Here is a 23,664-nt window from a genome sequence, read left to right as displayed (position 1 = left end):
TCGTTAAATCGACAACTTCTTAAAATTTTTTACCAGCACTTGATTCCAGAAATTCCGTGTATAAAGGGAGGCGCATCCCAGCGGCTACCATGACATCGTAATTGCGGCGACCACGGTGATCGCCTGCCTGTAATTTAGCAATGCACTAAAAGTATGTAGGGAAAATAATAATAAAACGCTAGGGGCCGTTTCTCAGGGAAATGAATTTATTTCCTGGCAAAAAATGCCTGGGATTTTCGCCTGCATGCGCTTTGTTAGCATTGACCGGACAGACTTTTCGTAGCCCGTAACCAAGCACGATCAAAGGGTCCTCGCGGTTCCTTCGCAAGATCCCAGAACATAAGACTCTAGAGAATGCGCGAATGCTGGGAGAAATTGCGAGTAGTAGTAGAGAAACTTTATTTTAGAAAATTGGTGGGGCCCGGGGGATAGGCTAGAAAGATTAGAAGGCTCTACAAAAACGAAACTAGACGCCTTGTTTTTGTTTCTCAACTTGGAGCAATAAACTTCGTGGTGTTCTGAATAAACACATTCCAAATTGGTCCTTTTTTTAAATGTGTCCGTTTCTCTAAAAACCTCATCGAATCGAAAATGGCACTGAAGCTGTTTCATTAGTTTGAGTTCATAAAGGCATTCAGCCGTGCAGGCGCCTGCACGGGAATCCGAATCCGTTCGTTAGATCAGGAAATTCATAAGATCGTGTTTCGGTGGATCGAGTTTTGCCTGTACTGTGCACTATGGTCAGGAGTTCAAGAGCTGCTTAACGGGGCTTCACAAACTCTCATGTCTCAGTATCCCAAGATAACAGGACGGGCCCTGTGACGCCCACTGTTAGTCGGTTGGCAATTACTGCCTTGACCCAACCCGACCCTGTTGAACGAACCAGAACTCGTTTGGATTTGTTAAAATACTTGTTTTATTTTTTAATTGTAAAAATCCCCGTACATAGTAGTTTTGAGAACAGCATAAAAATACAGCTTTGTGTCATCACGGCTGAATGCATACCATTTCTCTTTGGCAAAGAAGTGTCACATTGCTGTGCGCAGATTTTTTTTTGTTTTGTTTTGTTAAAGAGTCGGTATGAGCAGTTCATTTTGTTGAACGCAAACAAGGCACTTATGTTCGAAGGCTAAAATAGGTGCATACCTTCCACAGCCAATCAACGATGGCTTCTTGGCACAGCAAATGTCGATTAATTGGTCAGCTGCACCCCACAATACATGCCCATTAATAAAATTGTGAACGCTGAGTTGTCTTTCACTTCTGTTCAGCAAAAACCACAGTATATGCTTGGCACAGCAACAAACATGTTAAAGTACTGTAAGTAACATCCTTTGGATTCTGTCCATCCCGACGACATGGTCCACTGGTTCACGATAGTCCCGGTATCACAGGGCTGAGCCATGTTCGTTATTCCTCCCCACGGCGAAATCGGGTGAAAGGCCCGTAGGGGCCGCTGCGCCTTGGTGACTTGCTGTACACGTTTCGGTTCTGAGACCAGGTGTTGCGACTGAGGCTGCGTGCAGAAAACATGGCGCATTATCATCATCATACCCATCAAAAGTTCACCCAAGCAGAAACAGATACTACGTAATAAAACTATTCTTATCCAAAAAAAGGTACTGCACAAGACTCAAAAGAATGGTTGAAATAGCCCTAATGAGAACCACGACTTAGCTTAGTTGTATGTATAGGATGAAATGTAAGACTCACTGGCGCTGGATATCCATCTGCTGGTCTGAAACATACTAGTGATGTACTTTAAACCCAACTCTGCCACGTGCAGCACTGCATTGCAATAAATAAAGTAGTAAAAAAATAAATTGAAATATCTGCACATTTGTAAAGATACAGACAAGTGAGAGTACGGTGAAATGTCTCCACTGTTGAAAAGATATGAGTGGAAAGACTGCAGTTAATTACGAAGTGAACTGTCCTTCCAGAACTGCCCTAATCTAGTATTCACAGGAAAGATATGATAACGGTTGCTGACGACTAAATGAGAAAAGCAGCCAAAGAATTTTGGGTATGATAACCTCCTTTCCAGACAAAGGTAAGAAACATACTTGAACAACACTTTGTAAACTGCTTCGAACAACTATGCTGGAGCTGCCAGCGATCAGCAAGAAAGGCGTTCCTCACGCTGTCGTGTGCGGTTGGTAGTAGCCCGTAAAGACGACGTCTAGCTCCACCGAGGCATCGTCCACAACGAAGCAGACATCGTCGACTGCTGAGCCGTAGATTCTGACACCAGCCCCACTGTCCGCTTCTCGGGCCTTGGCCTCTGAAATCCACCCGGGCATCTTTGAAGACAGCAGCATTCTTGGAGCTGACACGGCCTTGCTGAAGCAGTACTCCGTCCCTTGGCACGAGCCGAGGGGCATGAAGGCAATGCTGGACGGGTCTGCGTCTTGGTGGCAGCAATGCAGTTAAAAGGGATAGGGGAAGGGGGGGGGGGAGGGGTAGGGAAAGGTAAAAAAAGACATACCTTTGAACACCTTTGAAAACATACTTTTGAATACCAGTGGCCTGAATACAGCATTCCCAAACCAGGTATCTATACTAGTGCTAGTTCTACCTGTTTCTCACTTCCTCTTTTAAGTGCAGAGCACTTAAGGTCGTCGTAGCTCATAGCCTTGTCGTCGTAGCTCACTCGCTGGACCCAAGTAGAGCCACACGGTGTTTCGTCATCGTGGCATAACCCAGAGGCTTCGAAAGCCAAGCGGTTTATATAGTCATAAGCGTTCGAAACTCGTGAACCACTGGCACTTGTCATACATCTCATTGTTGTTTAGCGCAAAGAAAACTGCAGGTACATTTGAGGCAAAATATACATAATTAACCGGCTGGGCCCGCGTTCATTTAGTCAGGAACGCTCGTTGGGTTGGTTTTTACGATACAGTAAGTGAAAAAAAGTGGCAGTGCAATGCTGGTTTGTGCGGGAGGAAAAGCAAGCACAAAAAGAACAGAACTCCCACTGGTGCGGTTTCAGTCAGGGGGGTGCACGAGCACTGCGAAGGCAGGAAATTTGAATTGCATTGGGTGGTAGGAGTGAGTGGATAACGGCGCTACAGCCCATTATGACGAATCACTGCTCTGCACTTCCGACAGCTTTCACATTGAGTGGAATGGCTTTAATTTTTTATGATGCTACTTTATTGCTAAATGGGTAGTTCAGTCTCCATGTGCACATCCATGCATGCTTATAAAAGAAAACACAACTGAGTATTAATTGACCAACCCAGACGTATCAAAAGCCACACTGACTCAATCCCATTTAGTGCACTTACAGGTATGCTAAAATGATGAAACTAATACAACATAAAATGTTAATGAATGCACAAATGCCTCTTATCTAGAGTGGCTAAATAGGCCTAAAGGTAATTGAAATATGCTGTGGAAAATTTCATGGGGACACAAAGGAGCGCTAACACAACTGTACTAGTAATCACCCAGTTAAAGCTTGCAAGTCAAATGAAAACGGGCACCAAATCTGTTATACAGTAAATTACAATGTCTATTTTTTTTTGGTTGTCCAGTGAGACTCAAACGCTGCCAATGTGAAGTCATGCATATCTTTCAAAATTTAGTTGTTTGTGCTGTTATAAACATTGCGCAGTTAGCAAAAGCAACTGTAATATGTAAACCACGATGAAAAGATGAGGTACCTATTTCCTGATGTCAATTCTTACCAGTCTTTTATAAATTCAGGGGAAAATATTATTTAAACAAATGGACATATTTTCTGGGAAACAATCTTGTAAGTGAATGTCAATTCGAGTTAAGTGAAAATTGGCCTGCAAAAATAGCAATGTTAATGCAGAAGGGTATGATGCTTGAAAATTTTCTGAGAACGCTTTTCACATTATTGGTAATTTACAGGGATTTTAGCAACGCAGTCGATCAATTAAAAATTTTAAATTAGTTCTTATCATATTAAAAAGCTGGGGTTTCAGAGGCGCCTGCTTAAAATTTATAAAGCCTTATTTCGACTCATGATTTGAATATGTATAAATTAATAAAAACTAACTGTACATAAAAGAAGAAAGTACTAATATGAGGTAATGAGGTCCCAACACAAGGAAGCAATATCAGGCCCTTCTTACAATTTTTACTTTAATGACATTAATGATTAAACAGATTAAAGAAAAGCGTAAATTTATTTATTAAACCGATGATTGTACCACATTCGTTTCGGGCAAAAAAAAAAACACCTGAACAGCACAATCCACCCAGCAAGCTTTATATGCTCCACACTTCAGGAATATTCCCAGTCAAATTGACTTTCTGAAAACGTTTTTACTGCGCTCACACTTAACAATAATTTCTAAAGAGCAAAGTGACCAAAGCAACTGTGACTTTAGCCTTAAATTTGTAAAAAGCTATAGACCGCCAAATTCAGCAAATCTAGATATATTGCTAACCCCAGCCCACTTGCAAGAGGACCCAACAGTATACTACAGTCAAGTCCACTTATAACGATACCGTTTATAACAATAAATCGGATATAACGATGAACAGCTATGGCACCGTCAACTTTTGTATTCTTTCTATGGTAAAATAAACCGCTTATTACAATGCTCCAGTGTCACGATATCAGATATAACGACTGAATCCGGTTATATTGTGCACCAAAGTGCAACAGTGACGACTCTAATGACGCGGTTGCGCAGCCTACTCAGGTAGTGTCTTCGTAGGAGGCCCCATGCGTGACACAGACCCTCACGGACTTTGTTTCCGCCAAGGACATTTACCTCAGCTAGGTGAAGCACCTATAGATGCTCTTGGAAAAGATTGGCGCTACCTTCACACGCGGCAAACAAAGGTGACCGACTGTGGCTTCTTTTCTGCGGATTAGTAGGAGTACGACCTTGCTGGCATGCGAATAAAAGGTTTTAAGCTCTGTTCAGTCTTTTTATTTCGCGACCCGCTTATAACAATTATCGGTTATAACGAAGGGATTTCCTTGGCACTTGGATATTGTTATAAGTGGACTAGACTGTATATGCGCATTGATTCCAAATGTTGTGGAAACTACCTCATACACAAAAACAACATATGGCAGCTAACACAAAACCATAAGCCCACACTTCCTACAAAACTTGCAAAACTATTTTCCCGAGAAAAATTAATGTTACATATTTTTAAAACGTCCACGACGCTTGTTTTCACGAAAATTTTTTGAATTATGGGTATGATGTGTGACATGACGTGTGGAAATTTTTGCTAGATCAAATGGTGCTGAGTTAAGCTGCATGTGTTCGCTGCGCCCAGATGCTTTTTTATGTCTCATTAAAAAACTTGTAAAAATAAAAAGTGTTTTATTAATTGATAATTAATCAATTAATTACTACGTGAACAATATTTGATTCAATCTGTTGATTGATTATCTGATTGGTTACCTTATTACTCAATCGATCGACTCATTCATTCTTTATTGATTTATTTATTTATTACTCGGTTGATTGATCGATAATCAATTGATCAATCAACTGAGTACTAAATAAGTAAATTTAGTAATAAGATCGATCAATCAAGTAACAAACCAATCAATATAGTAACAAATAAGTGGATCAATTGGGTAATAACTTAATCAATGAGATGACCAGTCAATGAGGTGAGTAGTTATGTATTCACAGTAATTAATTGATTATCCATCAATCAATAAAAAGCATTTTTATTTTCATGATCGATTCACTGATCGATTGATTATTTCTAGGTGCTGCTAAAATAGAAGCCTACGCTCCCTACCTTTAAGAAGAAACCTGTGACCGATCCACTGAAGTAGGTCCGCCTCCCCATCCCCAGCGTCACCCTCAGCAAGTCTGGAGAGGTCGACAGTGCAAGCGATCTCTTCCCACTGCCGAGTGCTGAGACCTTCTGAGAAACGCCGAGACAGCGCGTCCACATCTCCTACTGTGTCACCACAGCTGCTGTCACGATCGTTGCGAACACCAGCGGTGAGCGACTTCTGGGCATCGGTCAGCTCCGCCACGGCGAACACGAATCCCCTGGCCACGGCGTAGCCCAAGACACGAAGCGTGTCCTTCCGCCCGTAGGCTGCCCTCACCTGCACAGGCCAACAGGTTTTGGAGGGACGGCAACAAAACAGCACCGCACGCTTGAATAATAAGGCAAGTAACGATGGTTTAATTTTATTTCAATCAGGTAAACGATGTCTTGGGTAGAAAGGCAATGGCCGGTTAACTCCGATTAACTTTTTGGATGAGAAATGTATGTAAGCCAAGTTTTGTAGATATTCCAATATGTTGAGAGGAAATATCAGGTGATGTCAGGTCATATCTGAAGTGAAGACCCTATTTGTCTGCATGGCAGCATGGCGACGCACACTTTACTCACTATAGTTTTAAAGCAAAGCTTTCTCCCTCTACCAGCCAATGGTTCTTTCACGGCGTGCGGGACAATAAACTCCCAATGGGGCGGAGGCTGCATACAAACCACATACAGGCACCTGGCCACTAAAGAAAGGCTACCTTTTGCGAACAGCTTGCCACGAATGGGACTCCGTTTTCTAAATTGCTGAATACCAATTTGGTTGTGTTTTTGATTCAGCGGCTGGGGAAGGGGAGGGCGCTTTTTGACGCGAATCCAAGGTAACGGCTGGAAGAATCTCTGGTTTCACTCTTTGTAGAGCCATGTGTGTGAATTCAAATGATGTCGCATGGCCAATTGTTGTGGTGTCGTTTACAGCTTTGCTTTCCAACCACCTTCACAGTGTGGATTGGAGCCAACTTTTTTTAACCCGAGATGATTTGCTGCTCTTTTGCTCCGAGGGTATTTAGCACCATCCAAAAACATATTTGTTAACTGAGAGCATGAATGCAGCCACAGTATTCCACACAAAGTGTCGACAATGAAATGTGGAACGGTTCGCAACTAGAAGTATGTGAATATTCAGAACTTCGAATACTTTGCGAATAGTGTTTTTTATTGGATTTGCAGAGCAGTTTTACCATTTGAAGTGTTCAAAATTTCTGAATATTCTAGATTTACGAATAACAGCGCAATAAATGTTATATCTGCGGTGCAATGATGATAATGACTGATGATTGATAGTGGTATCCCCTTTATAGCGGGTGACGACACGTCATCTTACAAAAGAAAAAAACATTGTACCTATGTTTTACACTCTTTGTTTGATACTAACACTGCTCTTAGGGCAGGCACAAAATACTTATTTTCTACAGGTGGTAGCTGTCCTAGGCAATATTCCCCTCTCTGCTTTTCATCCACCAGCATTTTATTCTTCTTTTCGTCGCCTCAAAAGCCTTGAAGTTAACTCCCTCTGTGCTAGCGTTAAATCCTAGGGCATCTGGAAGCCGAATATTTCCCTCTAGATTTGGATGGATACCCTCGAATTCTAACACTATGTGCCGCGTAGTTTCTGTTTTTTTTGTGCATACTGCGCATACCCCATCATTTTGCGTATACTTCCTCACAAAGCTCTTAGTTCGCAAGCAACCCGCTCTAGCCTCAAAAAGCAAAGCACTGCCTTTGAAATTATCGTAGAAATTTTCCTTGCTGAAGTCTAATTTCTCAGCCCTGTACATCTCTAGCAATGTTTCAGCTTCCATTTTTTTCTCTCCATTTTTGTTCTCCATTTTCTCTCCACTTTGTTGTATATATTTTTGTTCGTATGTTTGTTTCTGCTGCATTGACTACCCCCTATCTAATACCATCCTGTGTGAGGACCTTTAGGGGTACTTTGAATAAATAAATAAATAAATAAATAAATAAATTTGTTTCTATCTGCCTTGCCTCTTTTCTGGTTACCTTGGCTGTCTTGGATTTTCCACTGTTCTTTCCGTATTTCATCGTTAGCCTTCTAGTTTTCCTTAGCCACTGCGTGTCGACCCTTTTCATGTATACGTACCTAAAAACTTTAGCTGTCCACCTACGTTGATCCATTGCTCTCAACCTCCTCTCAAAACATATTTTACTCTGCACTTTTCGAATTTCAAATGACGCCCCTGTACTGCTTCGTTAGTTGTTTTTACATGCGCTCCTAAGGTCAAACGGCCCACCATTCTCTGGTTCACTTCAAGGCCTGCTATAGCGTCACAGCACTGGATTCGCAAATGTGAGACCCGGAACCATTACTCCTTTCCACATTCCTCTCGCTACTTCATATTTGTTATACCCCCACAGAGCACTATGCTTCATTATAGCTGCGTTTCGTTTCCCCTTGCCCTTACGTTGCTCCTCGTGAGTTCTTAAGTGGTTATCCGCTTTGTTTATCCACACTCCCAAATATTTATGTTCCTTGACTCTGGGTAATATTTATATTCCTTTTTTTTTTACTCTGGGCACAGCATGAGAGCCTTCAAGCTTCACTGCACGGCGAGCTTCCTTGGGTTGGCTTTCTCGCACGACCCCAAAGATGTGCTATGAAGCCTAACACAAGTGCGCCCCGTTAGCTCGAATGGAACGCTTCTTCATTTTCTTCATAGCAGTGCATGACACATATTTTTTACGACTGCTTTGCCGTCGTGTCCTAATCTTTTTTTTGTATTAGATGTCTATCGAGCGCTAGTACATGAACTCTCAGATGTGTTAGGTCAATCGTATTACTTTTTTTGTAGCTACGTTCCAGGAGCTGAAAACACACTACAGTAATGATATTTAAATTTGAAAATGTTCTATTTGATTCGATTCGCAATCACTATTGTATTCGATTCTCCGTGTCAGTTTTCATATCCACACACACCTCTAGTTTAGTTGGTAGAGTTCTTGAATTGTGCACCAGTTGCGAAACCCTACTCCAGAATCCAGGTGGCACAAGCACCCCCGTGTTGTTGAAACTGAGAGGCAATTAAGTGCATTGGCCCGGTACCTAGGGTACAAAAGCTGAGCTTTGCTAAACAGTTACTCAACAACACAACTTCCTAAAATAAAGCTTGCTTTTCAAATTAGAAAACATTAAATTAGGCAATGTTTACTTTTGTTTTCATAGTTTTTCTTGTATGACTCATCGCAGCAGCCACAAGCACTTAGTACCATTTCAACTTTATGCCGACCCATGACAAGCTGGGGCCGAATTCTCTAAAAAACGGGCGTCGTTTTGAAACGACGGGGTAGCACCATGCAAATGCATGTGTTCTTGGGTTGGGGCCGTCGCTTTGGGGTTCTCTGCAGGGAGAGTGAGCCGCAGAAAAGCGCTGTGGCAAGGGCGCGAAGCGACAAGTGAAACGACGGGGGGCAGTGGGTGTCGCTTCGCGCCCTTGCCACAGCGCTTTTCTGCGGCTCACTCTCCCTGCAGAGAACCCCAAAGCGACGGGCCCAACCCAAGAACACATGCATTTGCATGGCGCTACCCCGTCGTTTCAAAACGACGCCCCGTCGTTTTAGAGAATTCTGCCCCTGGTCAACATGCCCCATGCTGTCCCTGTTTGCCCCTGCAGCGAAGGGGGACCAGCCAAAGACCGGCTTTTGATACATGGTGGGTCCTATGGGGAGTTTCACAACTGGTAATACTGAGTAACCCTGACAGTTGGAATTAACCCATTTGAATTGGCACCGTGCATGGGTTTAAACTGTCAGCCAAGGGTCGGGCACATTTTGTTGCGACAAAAGCTACACCCCAGTCTTTCCACTCGCTGCAGCGGCACATCTCACAAATCTCCTGGCTAACATTTACTACCGCCGACAAACATCCCACTATTTTCGAAGAATGAAGTGTTGCAAATCCCGTGCACTCTCTAGCAATGTTACACAGGCAACTCTATTACACTAAACATGTCAAAACCACGAATTTTAACAATATCCTTGGTGCCTTATACTTAGTAGATCCTTCATATTTTAAAATCATGGATAGGCCTCTTTCCTTCACCAAGTGCTTTCTGACATGGTGGGAATGGCTCGCAAGCCCAGTATAACAGCTCGAAGCACAAGCACTACGAAATAAAAGTGGCAGCAAAAAAAGCTAAAAGACAGCAATTTACTGCCGCGTGACTATAGTAATTAAACATTCAGGGTGCAGTGCTCAGTGGTGCGTACCTTCGGGCTGTTGCAGTAATCGCTATCTGCAGACTTCCACCCAAAGAGAGCCAACCTTGCCAGGCAGAAAGGAAAAACGTGGCTGTTGGCGACGTCCTTCAGTGCGGGAGTTGCTGGAAGAAGAGGCGTGGGAGTGCACTGAGCCACGAAGCACGAGAGAAAACGGAAGAGAAATACTGCAAGGGTGACAGCTCTCAGTGGGAGTTAATGGCAGATCTGCATTTCTCTCTCTTTTTGTGAGGAAAAAAATTTGAAGCCTGGTTTAAGATTATTTGAGCTAATTTAGCCAAATGTTATTGTTGTCTGCATACCCTGATCAATTTATTGAATTGTGGGGAGGCCAAAACACAGGACTGCCTTAGAGTGTAGCTCCCGCAAGCAATGGGACAAGTGTGCAAAAATAGCCTTTGGGAATGGTGAAGGTTGTGCTGTGAATTTTCATCCATGCCACTGGTGAAAGTGGCCACCAAATATCAGCGGCGATGGTAAGCTGAAATCTCTCTACTACTGAATAAGACCTGGCTTATCATCCAAGCACTTTGAAAACGCCGCCCCCCCCCCCCCCCCCCCCCCCCCCCCCCCTCCCCTCCAGCTCTGTATTGGTGCAAATAGTGAGGCCACAGCCATGCAACGTATGCTGACTATCGGGCCGTTCACAACGTGTGTGCATTGTGTGTTACTTTTTACCCAAGGTAGAAACTGCCGATGGAATGAAATCATCTTGGGTAAAGCTGCAAAAAGAGCTTTGATCTTTCACTTCGGAAGTAAATACAACACACTTCCTGTGAAAAACCAGAAAATAGCACAACGATGCCTGAAAAGCATGACTGATGGCAGCTGAAAATGGTGCCTCAGCATTTAGCCACGCTTTTCTGGTTGCTTTAAGAGCTTTTTTTACTTTCCCATCGTCTCCCCTCCCCCCAGCAAAACTGCAGAAGAATGTGTGAGTGAACATTAATGGAAAAAGCAGAAACCAGTTTCCCAGCAAAACTGCAGAAGAATGTGTGAGTGAACATTAATGGAAAAAGCAGAAACCAGTTTCCCAGCAAAACTGCAGAAGAATGTGTGAGTGAACATTTATGGAAAAAGCAGAAACCAGTTTCCCACCGCTTACAATTCACCCATGATGAGGCTAGAAGGCAGATATGACCACTTTGAAGGGGACTCAGCGATCATGAACATTTTGCATGTTTACTCGTAACACATGTCCCCTCACCCAACCCTTCACCCGGCAGCGAAAACCTGAAATCCATGATGACACCATCCTCTCTTGGCGTTTTCTTTTCCCATTGTTGCAGTTCACCGGCTGCCATCAGTGCAGTTGGGATTGAGAGAGAAGTGTGATTCTGAGTATTACGCAGTGGCTGTGAGTGCCTGCCCCAGTCAGGTGTTCCCTGTACCCAAGCTGTGCTCTCGCCTATGTCCACTCTGACTGAGGCATAACACGATTACCTTAACGCATACTGGGACAACCATGCCACACTCGTTTTCCGTGACGAAGTGTTCACTATATAACGATTAAAACTAAGTTAAACTGCCACATATAGTCTCGAAGTGAAATGTTTACTTCCTTCAATGCAAGACTGAAGAGACAGCATAGGCACAGCGACACAACGCCCCACACAAAGGGGTAATTTTGGTGTTAAGCCCTGACAAGCAGTTCCTCCACGGACCAATGACAAAGGAGCATTACGTCATGTCAGAAATTTCAGTTACTTATTTTTTTTTTTCTAAATTTCATTCATATTTACAATTGTTTCGATGGCTGTTCCTGCACATTCTTTTTAAATTGTGCGTCAAGATCTTTCAGGGTCTAGCCTAACCAAAAAAAAAAGATCCTGACACTAATGTGTCGCTTCCATGTTTTTACCCCATCCCCCATTAACTGCCATGACTGGCCTCCATCTACTTAGCACAGCCTGCCTGAAAAGAAAAAAAAAAAAGGAATGATCGCTTGTAAATGTAAGCCTGGCCCATTGTAGCCTTCTGGCAAACCTCACACAACTAAAAATCTCTAACCGCACCATAAAGCGTGCAACCTGAACCTACACGCCGCGCAATCATGCAGTCTGAAGATGAGACAATGAAGTTCCTGCACACTTACCACCTTTGTCCCACAGATCCTCCCTCAGCTGACGGTACCGCTGCAGCAACTGTGCAGCATCCTTCGGCCTGGGTGCCCAGCCCGTGGCCAGCGGGTGCACCTCTTCCCACTTACGCACTCGGTTGGAAATGTACGACTCGTCGAGCCCCTTGTTGTTGGTCACCGTCAAGACCTGCGTGCCGCCAGAGAAATGGGAAATGAGTCTGTAGGCGGTTGCGAAAGAGGCAACTGCAATAAGCAATAAGTAAATTTAGGGCGCCATGTAAAGGAAACAGACACCAAACAAACAAACTTCAGCATTCAACCTGTGAACAATTTGTACGGTACGTAAACGCAGGATAAACTACATTGGAACGAAAATATATTACAGCCTCGTCATAAGCATAAAGCAGAGCGCTGATTTCTGTTGCACGATCAGAAAGCTTACCGGAGGAAAATAGTCTCTACCTTTTGTATAATATATAATTGATCACCTGTAAATATAATCTATAATTGATCACCTGATCACCTGTACCTGTAAATCACATGCATTTGGGGAGAACCAAATCGTTTTCCACCTTCTGTTGTATGCATAATACATGAATGATATTTAGTTCATGTCCTATACCCCAAGCTGGTGTTTGTGTGTTAACGAATTGCATGGGCCCACTACTAGCAGCTTCGCTAAGGGCTCAGATGTTTTTGACCCTAATGTTTTCTCTGCATAACTGTGTGAAATAAAATAATTGAGCTGAATTTATATGCACAAACCTGAAGCTTGAGCATTTCTTCTGTCCAGTTTCTCACATGTCATAATGCTGGTACAACACCAACTTTCCGTTCCATTTACTGCTGGTGGCACCGTACCACCCCATGCTAGAATATGAAAAATACCCTTTTCCAAATTACCCCCATCTCATTGGAAGTCGCCAGCTTTTATTATAGCTGCATTATGGCTGCATTAGTGACTGCATAAATTTGCCTGCATTAAGACATTGGTACTCAGCATTGTACAGCTAAATTGCGATTGTTTCTAAACGCAGTTAACAGCATCAGAAGCCTAATCACTGCATTGATTATGTGAGAACCCTTGCTGAAGTGTACAGTAAGTCTGAGGAAGCCTTGCTGCAGGCCAAAAGGCTATGTGGTCCTATTATTTCCAGTCTTTGCCACTTCTTTGGATCTTTCACCTTTATTTCAGGTAACATAAAACAACCATAAAATCAATTAGAACACTAAGCAAACACGTGAAAAAGTGTTACATGTTTGGAAACAGCAAACACCGTCTCACACTCGGATGAAACACTTAAGCCAGAAGAAAGCCTTCACACACAGCTAACCCCTATTTGGAGCCACTGCTTGCTTACAGTATTGGCCATTTTTGATGCTATAGTAACCACCGGGTGGGACGTTTAGGTAGAATGAAGTTCGTGTGTGGGGAAAAATGATGTCGCCACCCAAGCCAGAAGAGCATCCCAAGCCAATACCCAAGCCAAAAGAGGTATAAGCAGCAAGGTTCTGCACCATACACTTTCACTTTCTGATACAATAAACCTACACTATAAACCTACAAATCTACACTATGAAGGTTTAAGCAAATGGCATTGCAATAAGCCTGCAGCAAAGAACTAAAAAGGGCCACCTTTCTTTTTTCCGAGGCCTAATGATGACGTAGTTTATCCACAATGCTGCATTGTGGAGATTATTTGACTGTCTTAAAGAAGAATATTGCTACCTACTGAACAGTCCTACAAAATAGCCTTGGAAGCATTTCGCCCGGCAGAGTTTACCTTTGCATCTAAATTGAAGTGGTGCGGCATATTGACGAGAATGATGGTGTAGCCGTATTTGGCAGCCAGGACGAGAAACTTTGCTACCTCCCACACCATCACATTGGTGTTCCTGTTTATTATGACGGACACGTTGTCCTTCATAAAGTTTTCGATTCTGCAAGAAATTCAAACGCAGAGATTAACAGATACAGCAGCAACACCAGTGTGCATTGAAGAATGTCGTGAGGGAATGCTAAAGCACCCTCCATATAGGCTGAGGTAGGACTAAAACCGGGAAAATCGCAGTTTCATAACGATCACTGCCAGCCTTCTTCACAATGGCCTCCTGCAGCTTATGAAGAGACGAGTGCTACTTAAAATCAATAGGGAATCTTCATGAGCCATTCTGGCTAACGCTAGCTTAATTAACGAGCCATTCTGGCTAACGCTATGCTCCAAACTGCATGGGCATTCAAAATATGTTTATGTTCGCATAATTGCGAAAGTATTCATGCAGAGAAAGTATAAAGAGAAGGTATACTCTGAATACAGATGCAAAGCACCAGAGACAGTTGTATCCTGGCCATTTTTTAAGAGCATGCGACACAAATATTGGATGTCACTGCTGATGCATGCGCCACCTCGTCTCCGTGATGTCACATTTTGCAAATTGCCTATAACACCAACCTTTCACACCTTAATTTAACTTTGCCTTTGAAGGGCCGGACGTAAGGGGAAGAATTTTAGGATTAAAAATAACTGCCCATGTTTGTTTAGCCTGCAGTTAGTCTGCCTTCAACAGAGTGTTACTATCAAACTAGCTTCAGGCAAAATATGAAACAATTATGCAAATTTCTAGTTGCTTGTTCGGGCCCCCATCCATCCCAATTTGGGTGCGGCCTCCCACACAACAGTCTCAGCACGGCTCACCTGCTGAGACACAAGTCGTGCGACTCCCGCAACTTCTCGCTACTCCTCTCGGGTGCCATGGGTGTGCAGAACATTTTGTCAGACCAGTAGGCACTGCTGTCCGGATAGAGTTCGGATAGTTCATCGGCCACAATGTTCTTGCCAGACCCCGGGGGCCCCCGCACCAAAAAGAACAGGCGCCCGTGGCTGCGCAAGAAGTGCACAGTCTCGTCGTGCTTGACACACGGCACGTCCATCCTCGCCAACAGCTGGGTGTTGTCCCAGAAGCCATCACCCGCTCCATCTGGATGCATGGCAGAACAAACTGGCACACTCAGAGCTTTCATGTATATACCCCTGCCATCTGCTGGCATCAGTTACTTTATTTATTTATTTATTTAATCAAAATACCCCTAAAGACCATCACTGGGAGGGTATTGCTATGGGAGTGAAGCACTGAACAAGAAAAAATTGCAAAACGACTGTATCAGCAGGTTTCAGGCACAAAAAAGTGCCAAATACAAGTTGGTGCGAGGCTAAAACTAAAAAGTAAGCATACAGAAAACACAACTGAAAGCTGACAAGGACACAAACACACACCTAAAAAACATGTATGTATATATTTAATAAGTCTAGCACGTATTATGGTTCTTGAAATTTAACAGCTTCAGTGACAGTTGCAATATGAGATGGCAGGACATATTCTAATCAACAAATGTGCAAGGTTTGAATGACTGAATATGCAGCGACAGGTGCAGCATTTTACATGTGCCACTTTTAAGGCATGGTCACGTTGGGGAAAAATGGCAGCTGGTGATGAGGAAAAGAAATCAGTCATAAAGTAAATCATCATGAAGTAATGAAAAGAAGATTTAAAAGTTCTTTGCAGCAATTTTTAAGGGGACAGATAAGTGCCCGATGTGCTAAAAACTGATGTTATTACTGTTGCTGTTCATGGTTACGATGGCCAAAAACAAACAAGGACCAGGAAGAAAACAGGCACTATTTAGGTCTTCCTTTGAAACAATAAAATGAGTTGTTAGCTCGTCCGTGTGTTTTCTTCCTGGTCCTTGTTTGTTTTTGGCCATCGTAACCATGAAATGCTTCCAACCCAGCTGGCTCGCTGTGTTGTTGTTCAGTGCACAGAATGACCACAACTGTAAAGAGCAAAACAAATTTGAGTTCATTACATGGCAATCAAACCTTAGCCTGCAGAGTTGCACCCAGTGTGTTGCTTGCTACGCGCATGTTGCTATAGTGGAAAAACAAAGAGTTAGCTTGCAGCACTACAGCATCATATCACATGACAGATAAACGGGATGGCCCGTCAGTGAAACAGGTTGACACAACCACGGAGAACACTAATTCTGGGTCAATTCAGCATACCAACTTGTGGGCGAGACAACCACGTGACGTTGCCAAGAATCTGGTCATCAAAGGTGATAGTGTACCTGATGTAATAATACAAGCTATTATTACACTGATGTGGTATGTGAACTGAATACGGTGGAAGCTAAACTACGTGCACTACTTAACCCTAACTTTTGCATTTCGATCCATGATATGCTGCACAGACTAGATATGCTCCTTCTGATTGCCCGCTATGAAGACCCTCAACCACATACAATAAACAAATTTCCTCTGGCCTCTAACCTCAGGCCTGGTCACGCAAACACGGGCCCTCCCTAGGCTTAAAAATAAATGACTGGGTCCGGGCCAGGCCTGGGCTCAAGACAATGGGCCCAGGCAGGGCCTAGGCTGAGCTTACTTAAGGACGCCCGGGCCCGACCAGGCCCCAGCTAGGTGTTACAGGTCAGGCTCGGTCTTCATAAAGCGGGCTTGGGCCTGGCCTGGGCCTTAAAATCGGGCCCATGCAGCTGCTCTGTGCTAGCATCTATCATGGCGTAGAGCTAGAAGCAAAATCGCGCAGCACTGCGAAGTCTTCTTCTTCGAACAAGCTGTATGCATACAGCTTGTAACAATTAATCAAGCACACATTTGGTCTAGAAATTATGGCCCTCTTTCTTCGATAGCAAGTTCAACACTACCCGCCACAACCTGCAATGTTTCCTTCTCACGTATAACCAACACCATAGATGTTTCCGCTTACCTTGGAGTTGGTTGTATACCGGGGTGCTGTGAGTGCTGCCGGCTGCTTACAGTGATGTCAGAAGGAGCAATTGATCTCCACCAATTGAACTTGATAAAATTTTAATTGTAGTGGTCAGTGAATCCCAGCAGTATTATGGGAAACAATTAGGTAAAAAAAAGGCGCCCATGCACTTCGTACAGATAGTTAACCAGCAAAGCTGTAACGTGTTAGCTAGGGAGCCTAGGCTCCCTAGCACGTTACATCTAGACTCCCTAGACACGTACGTTACAGCCTAGGCTCCCTAGAATGTACGGCTCATCCCGCACCACTGCCACCCTTGCCCGCCGTTTTTGCTTGTGCTGTGCTTCAAGCAGTAGCTCGCCGCGCACGCGCTCTGCTGCGAGAGACCTTTTTTTTTTTTTTTTTTTTGCTGTCTACGATGCGCCGTTCCCCCTTAGCGTTGCTACGTCATATGTAAACACAGCCAATTATCTCATCCTAACTCGTTCAACATGGTGTTTTCGGGCACGCGCATGGGGTTGCGCCAGAATTTTCAGCGTACACGGGACCACCAGATTTTATTTTCTTTCACCTAGCAATTGAAAAGTCGCTTTAAATATATCAGAGCGATTAATTGCGCCTTAATTATTCTACTGCTAGTGAAATTCGGGTCCCTCGATCCCGCTCCCCGTCTCTAGAGCTCCCACACCACGAGCGCTTCGAGCGTTCCGTCGTCTTTCTGTGTCCTAATTGTTTCTATTCGCGCTGTAGCTATTTTTTAAAATGAACTACCAAATCGCTTAACAGTACACCTCCTGTAACCATCGCCACTATCCAAAGACACGCAACAAGTGTTTCACGGCCGGGGTAACGACCCCTGTAAATGCACATATTTGAATGTGCACAAAATATTTGAATGTTCTAGCTAAATATTTGAATGTTCTAGCCGCCTATTTACCAGGCGCCTGGTAAATAGGCGGCGTTCAATATTCCGCGCTGTGCATAACAACAGGTATACTTTGTGAGAACAACATCCTGTTTTGTAAATTTGTCACTGACAACTGCAAAAGAGAAACTTGCTACAAAATACCAGAGCAATTCGCAAACAATAGCGATATATGCACACCTACCTTGTTCGGCGTTTGCGGCTGCTGCCATGCTGTCCGTATTGTAAAGACGTGTTCCGAGCAAGCACGACGCGGAGTCGGTGAAGTTTGATGATTCGACGAGCTCGCTATCAAGATCGGCCCAGCCAGCAGTTGTTCAAGAAACCGAAACCAGAGAACGAAACTTTACAGCTGATGTCAAACGGAGCGGCTGGAAAATAGGCGGGAAGGAAGCCAACTGTAAATAAATTTTGAAATTGAATTTTTTAATGAAACTTTTTGCAGACATAGAATGAGCGCAAGTAAAAAAGGACAAAAATTGTAGTTTCATAAAATTGTTCATAACTATTGTCCTCGTTCCCATTCTCATCCCAAAGGAAAGAAGCATGTTCTCACTCGAATTTGAAGCAAAAGAGGCATATACTAAGCACCACAGACGCTTATATTTTTTATTTATTTTGCATACTGCAATAAGCATTGAGATAATATGCAATAAACTATTATCTCCATGCAATAAACCAATCTTTTTTACTGCCTAATCCAACCCGAGCCATGTCAAGCCGCGTGGCAGGCAATCAGGGCAGAGCAATCCTCCCTGTTCTGTGGCAGAGCTCTCTGGGTCAGGGTCAGGGGCGGTATTCTCGAGTTTTGTCCCTTTCGCGTCCCTTTCAACAGCTAGTGTCCCTACTACTACTACTACTAGGTGGTTCGGGTGAAAAGGAAAGGAAGTGCACTGGGGATATTATTGAGCTCAACTGGGGGCTCACCTGCATACAACCCAGTGCGGTGGGGAGGGGGAGGAGGGGGATATGAAGATTAGAGAGGAGAAAGGGGGTGATAAAGAGATAGGTGGCCCTTTTGGCGAGTCCTGGTTGGCTAAAAGCCAACAACCGGAAGTGAAGTAACGCAAGCGCGGCAAACCTACTGCCAACTTTTCTCCATGCTGCCAACGTCCACCTTTTAACCAGAAGTTACGTCACCATGAAAGGGGCGCAAAAGGGACGTTTTCGAAAGGGACAGTTACGAGAATACCGCCCCAGCAGATTTAAAATCTGAAATTATAGTGATTATAGTGCCTAGGATATACTGAAATGCTCCAAAGGGTTCGACATGAAAACTTCCGTAATCTGATCTCGGACTCTCCGCGGGTAGTCGGGGGGGCTTTCCTCGCTATGAGTCCGAGCGAGCCCCAGTGCGCATTCTTTTCCGGAGAATAAGTAAACGATGCATCAATTGTATGGCGTTGCACGATGTGTACGATGTTTCGCATCCTGGCTGCCCCTGCGCTGCATCCTTGCGACTCGCGACAGATCATCTCCGTCTGCTTGCGTTGTTGCGTGTCAGCGGATGCCTGCCCAGCGCCGCAAACGTCATTCATGTAGTCTCTTCCAGTCTGCCCGGGCCGAGCGCCCTCATAAGGCTGTACTTTTGGCTAGGATTATTGGCGCTCGGCTTTGCATTTACTGCGTGTAGCCGTTCATTCAACACATTGAGAAGCCGGTCGAGTTATTTGGCCATCTATATCTAATTAATCAGTGCGAAAATAGCTACACGTCCAAATGTGTGCCGCTCGTCATGTCTAGATGCCTTACTGCTCGACCTTGTACCTTTCTTATCTCTCCATCAAGTTATCAGTCCCGTCCGAGACTCAGTACTCATTCTGTACCACTGGTTGTCAGATACCCTCATTACACGCCTAGCCCAACTCCACTTCTTTGCGACCCGAGTTCTTTCTGCGATTCAAGACGCTCAATTCTAATTCCATTCGCAAGCGTCCAGTCCTATCTAATCCTACCATTCTTTCGATTTGGCTTGTTAGGCTGGTACAAGTTCTCTTTAGCAAGTTTCCAAGTTTTTGCATCGCAAAGGGTGGTAACCACATGCAGTGATTTTGGTAAGTGACGCGAAAAACAGAAATACGGAAAGTGACCCCTTCAGCATAGGTAATGAAATACTAGAAGAGGTTGACAAATACAACGACCTTGGTCAAGTTGTCAGTGATGATCCGCTGAGGTGCTTTTGGCAGGCACTCTGAAGAGATTAACAGTAGTCTACCTCATCACTAAAAAAAAGGATGCATACTTCTGGTAAATTGATATGGAGTAACCTCATGCAGCGATTGTGGTGGGTGAAGAGTGTGTGCTGTAAGCAGCTAGGTTGTGCGAGCAACTAGTGAAAAAATGAATACACTGCCACACGGGGCTCTCTGTCGCTGTTGCTCGCTTGTGGTTTGCTTAGAGATGCAAATTTTCATGAAATTTTGAGGGCCGTGAAAAAGACAGGTTCTTTTCTTCTTTTTTCAGAATACGAAAAATTGAAAAAAGACGATTCCACACAGTTCTATAAAAAAATTCGATATACTTCTTAAAGGTGAAGGCCTTAGATATCTCATCAAATGCGAAAAGTGACTGTAGTTGCTGGCGACTACACGAATGAAACAAAATTTTGGCCGCCGTAAATATTGCTACGGGGAAGAGATTTTGGAAGATTCGTACAGCGAGATACAGGCATTAGGCAAGACGAACAAGGCTGAGTGCGAGAGACGGCCGTGATGATAATGACTGGGTAAAATGATGATCGCAGTGAGTCTCGTAGACTGTCCACCTTATATCACGTGTCCCATTCGCCAACAACATAACCACGCCTAGTAACAATATAAAATAAGTGAGTAAAATATACATAGAAACCTATTTGGGTTCGAATGGGATTTGAACCCGGGTCTCCAAGAGCCGCAGCAAAGTGTGGTCACTACAACACTAACCCTGCACCGTGCCAGGATGGAACAAGAATTATCCTGATGTGTGCCGCATGACAGCTAAGTGAACTTGGCGGCACCGCAGACATGATGCAGCAGTGAAGAAGTCTTCGACAATCATTGGCTTTCATTTTCAAATCACCTAAGAGACTTTAGTGACCAATAAATTTTTCTGTTGACACTGAACAGAATTGTTACATGCTGCATAACTAACGTCCCAGCAGAGCTTCCGCTCTAAAATATGCGCACGATTTCACATCAAATCATCGATTTTAGGAAGCACTTCCCTCACTGCAGATTGGTTGCATCAAAAGAAGTTTCCCTGGAGAAGCTGTTTTTTTTTAAATGCTATCCTTGGAAAAAGAAGAAAAATGCAACCTTTTTTCCCCCCCAATGCTTTTTTTTTTTTCAACCACTCACATCTTGAATTAATTTTTTGGCTTGTCACTTGCACTACCTGCTCGCTGCATACGCTCTGCATTGCTCACCACAATCACTGCATTTGGTTACCCCATAACAGTTTACTGGACGTATGCATCTTTCTTTTTATTGACAGAGGTAACCTGCTTTCCAAAAGCACCCAGCGGACCATCACGGACAACTTGACTGAGATAGTCGTATACGTCGTCTGCCAGCATTTTCTGCCAGTCTGTCGATTTTTTGGTTTATTCATACTCCCCTTTAACGCTTTGCCTAAGCTTTCCGAGTGCTATCCCGGAGGCATTTTCTGCAGGTCTTCTGGTTCAATAAACAAGACGGCGTCATCCTCTATTCTCAGAACAAATACTAAACACCACATTCATTTTGTACATACACAATTTTTTGCTGTTTATAGTGTTTAGCATACACGTTCATAGTCACATTCAAATTATGAGGGTTTAACACACGGAAGACACACATGAGCCATGAGGGGTACCGTAGTGGAGCGCTTCGGATTAATTTTGGCCAACTAGGGACTTATGCTGAAATCTTGACTCATGGCCGTTTCAATTAACAGGCAGGAAAAAAAGGCACTCCACGACGAATCGAAGGGCGCTAGCAGGCTTCTCTGAAAACTTACAGCAGAGTGTTCTGAACTCTTGTACTGTGTGCCAAGTACTACGTTTCCAGCTGTAATGCAACTGACGAAACCACGCACCAGGGAATGCCTCTGTGCCCAGGTCTGCAGCCAGCTATTCTTACACTTGACATGGGAAACAAACGCGCCCAACCAAGCGATGGCATTAAATTTCGGCAGGTGGGAGGGACACCAGTTAGCTACAGAGGCCACTGAAATGAAGAAAGCAGTGAACTGTACTGGAGGTGTGTTGCAAGTAATGCTACTCGGGCCATTTGCAGAGCCTGCTCCTTTTCCAGTGCCATGACTGTTGTGTATGCAATGCCTGCATGCAGAAAATATGTTGCCTGGGTTGTTTTGGCAAAGGGGAGGTAATGCAATTCAATACCAGGACATGATTTTGATGAAACGAGGGATAGTGCTGCACCTTCATGCCAACATGACAAATGCTGTCACAGTGCCCTTTCACATTGCTGGTGCATATATGTAAAAAGCTAAAGGAGTTGGAATAGGACAACACTATGCATCTATTTTGCCTGCCCAAACATAGCGGCCTCATTTGCTGCCGTAACCGAACTGCCTGCCCCGATAAGACGGCTCAGGATGAATGAAACAAATGCACCTTGCAACTGAAATCGGAATTCAGTGCTGACTCTCTGTCGGTAATAAACAAACGCGAGCTTTGCAACCCACGGTCATCACAATGGGCAGCTGCCTTGGACAGCTAGTGGAAGGTGGTTGGTCCCTGCAGAGTTGCGCAATGAAACTCTGCTCAGTTTTTTCTTCAGATTAAAACTGCTGCTGTAGGCAGACTGAGTAATTTATTGAAAAATGTAACAAGGTTTGTACAAAAAATACAACTCGTCCAGAAATCCAGCACAGACGCGAGATTTGGCACTAGCGGGGTATAGGTAGTTTCGGCTTTCCAACACTTGCCATAAATTTCTGCTCCAAACATTATTGTTTTTGTTCTAAATAAATGTTTTTACATTTCAGCACTTCAGAATATTTTATTATGAACATGTGGAACAACAAAATTCAACCAAATGATCATTACTGAACATTACTCATTTCAATGCATATATTTCTGGCATTTTAAAACCCTTAAGCGCCCAGAACACTCAAAGCTGCCAACACGAAGCCCAAATTAAACATGACATTTTTCTCATCTACACAGGTTTCACAAAGTGTGAACGCTCATTCAAACACTATTTAGAAAACCTTAGCACAAAATAAAGCTACCCTGTCGGCCTCCACTTTGTAAATACAACGCAAGTAGAGACGCCAACAATCACAGCAGTCAAACTATGACTAGTGCATGGCCTGTTAAAAAAAAAGGTCAAAATTTACAGAGACCGTGCCACTTGATAAAGATTAGCGGTGAGCAACAAGCTGCCACACTTTGCTGAAGCTTCCAGCATAGCATTGGTGAGTACCTAGTCTGCATTCACTCAACTGCGCGCATTTTGGCGTGCTTGTCTGATTTTGTAAAAGGCTAGAACGGGAGAGTTTGGAGAAGAGACAGGGCACGTGTGTGCACGAATTCTCGCAGGAAACTTTAAACTGAAACATTTCTGTTATGAAATGATTAGAGCAACAGCGAAAGAGACTTAGACGGTGGCCACTTTGTACTGCACTTTGTAGTTTTTACAGCCACTGCGACGTGTCGTCGTAGTCGCAACCAGACCAAATGAACACGAAATTACTCGAAAGTTTAAAGGTTTTAAAATAGTGAGTTAATGAACTTGGGATCCAATTAGCGTAACAAAACTTAGCAGTGTAGAGAATCTTAACGGACGGACACGCTGTTGATTCTTTTATAAATTCCCAATAAAACTTGCTTTAGAGGTGCTTTCACAAACTTCACGTGACT

At 43.8% G+C, this 23,664-nt stretch overlaps 1 protein-coding gene across 1 annotated transcript; it reads right to left on the bottom strand.

Annotated features, from left to right (window-relative positions):
- Positions 1 to 892: 892 nt before the first annotated feature.
- Positions 893 to 18,179, bottom strand: LOC144146040 (2',3'-cyclic-nucleotide 3'-phosphodiesterase-like). Its single transcript, XM_077677962.1, has 8 exons — positions 18,004 to 18,179; positions 14,803 to 15,085; positions 13,891 to 14,047; positions 12,122 to 12,293; positions 10,018 to 10,130; positions 5,752 to 6,070; positions 2,143 to 2,410; positions 893 to 1,516 (listed from the first exon to the last, which is right to left on the bottom strand). The coding sequence occupies exons 1-8, from the start codon at positions 18,029 to 18,031 to the stop codon at positions 1,411 to 1,413; spliced, it is 1,446 nt and encodes a 481-aa protein (XP_077534088.1). The 5' UTR covers positions 18,032 to 18,179; the 3' UTR covers positions 893 to 1,410.
- Positions 18,180 to 23,664: the final 5,485 nt, after the last annotated feature.

The sequence above is a fragment of the Haemaphysalis longicornis genome, unplaced genomic scaffold (genome assembly GCF_048455015.1).
Source record: "Haemaphysalis longicornis isolate Haplotype H1 unplaced genomic scaffold, Haemaphysalis longicornis Haplotype H1 scaffold_7, whole genome shotgun sequence".
In the NCBI taxonomy this organism is placed as follows: Eukaryota; Metazoa; Arthropoda; class Arachnida; order Ixodida; family Ixodidae; genus Haemaphysalis; species Haemaphysalis longicornis.
Note: the sequence above shows the minus strand (reverse complement) of the source record. Positions and strands in the feature narration are given on the sequence as shown.

What these genes read in the sequence shown, in the direction of transcription:
- LOC144146040 (XM_077677962.1), bottom strand. Translation starts at nt 18,031, where the DNA reads ATGGCAGCAGCCGCAAACGCCGAACAAG. An exon ending in CACGACTTGTGTCTCAGCAG is followed by an intron (nt 14,048 to 14,802) that starts GTGAGCCGTGCT and finishes AATTTCTTGCAG; the next exon opens with AATCGAAAACTTTATGAAGG. An exon ending in GGATCTGTGGGACAAAGGTG is followed by an intron (nt 10,131 to 12,121) that starts GTAAGTGTGCAG and finishes CTCTTCTTCCAG; the next exon opens with CAACTCCCGCACTGAAGGAC.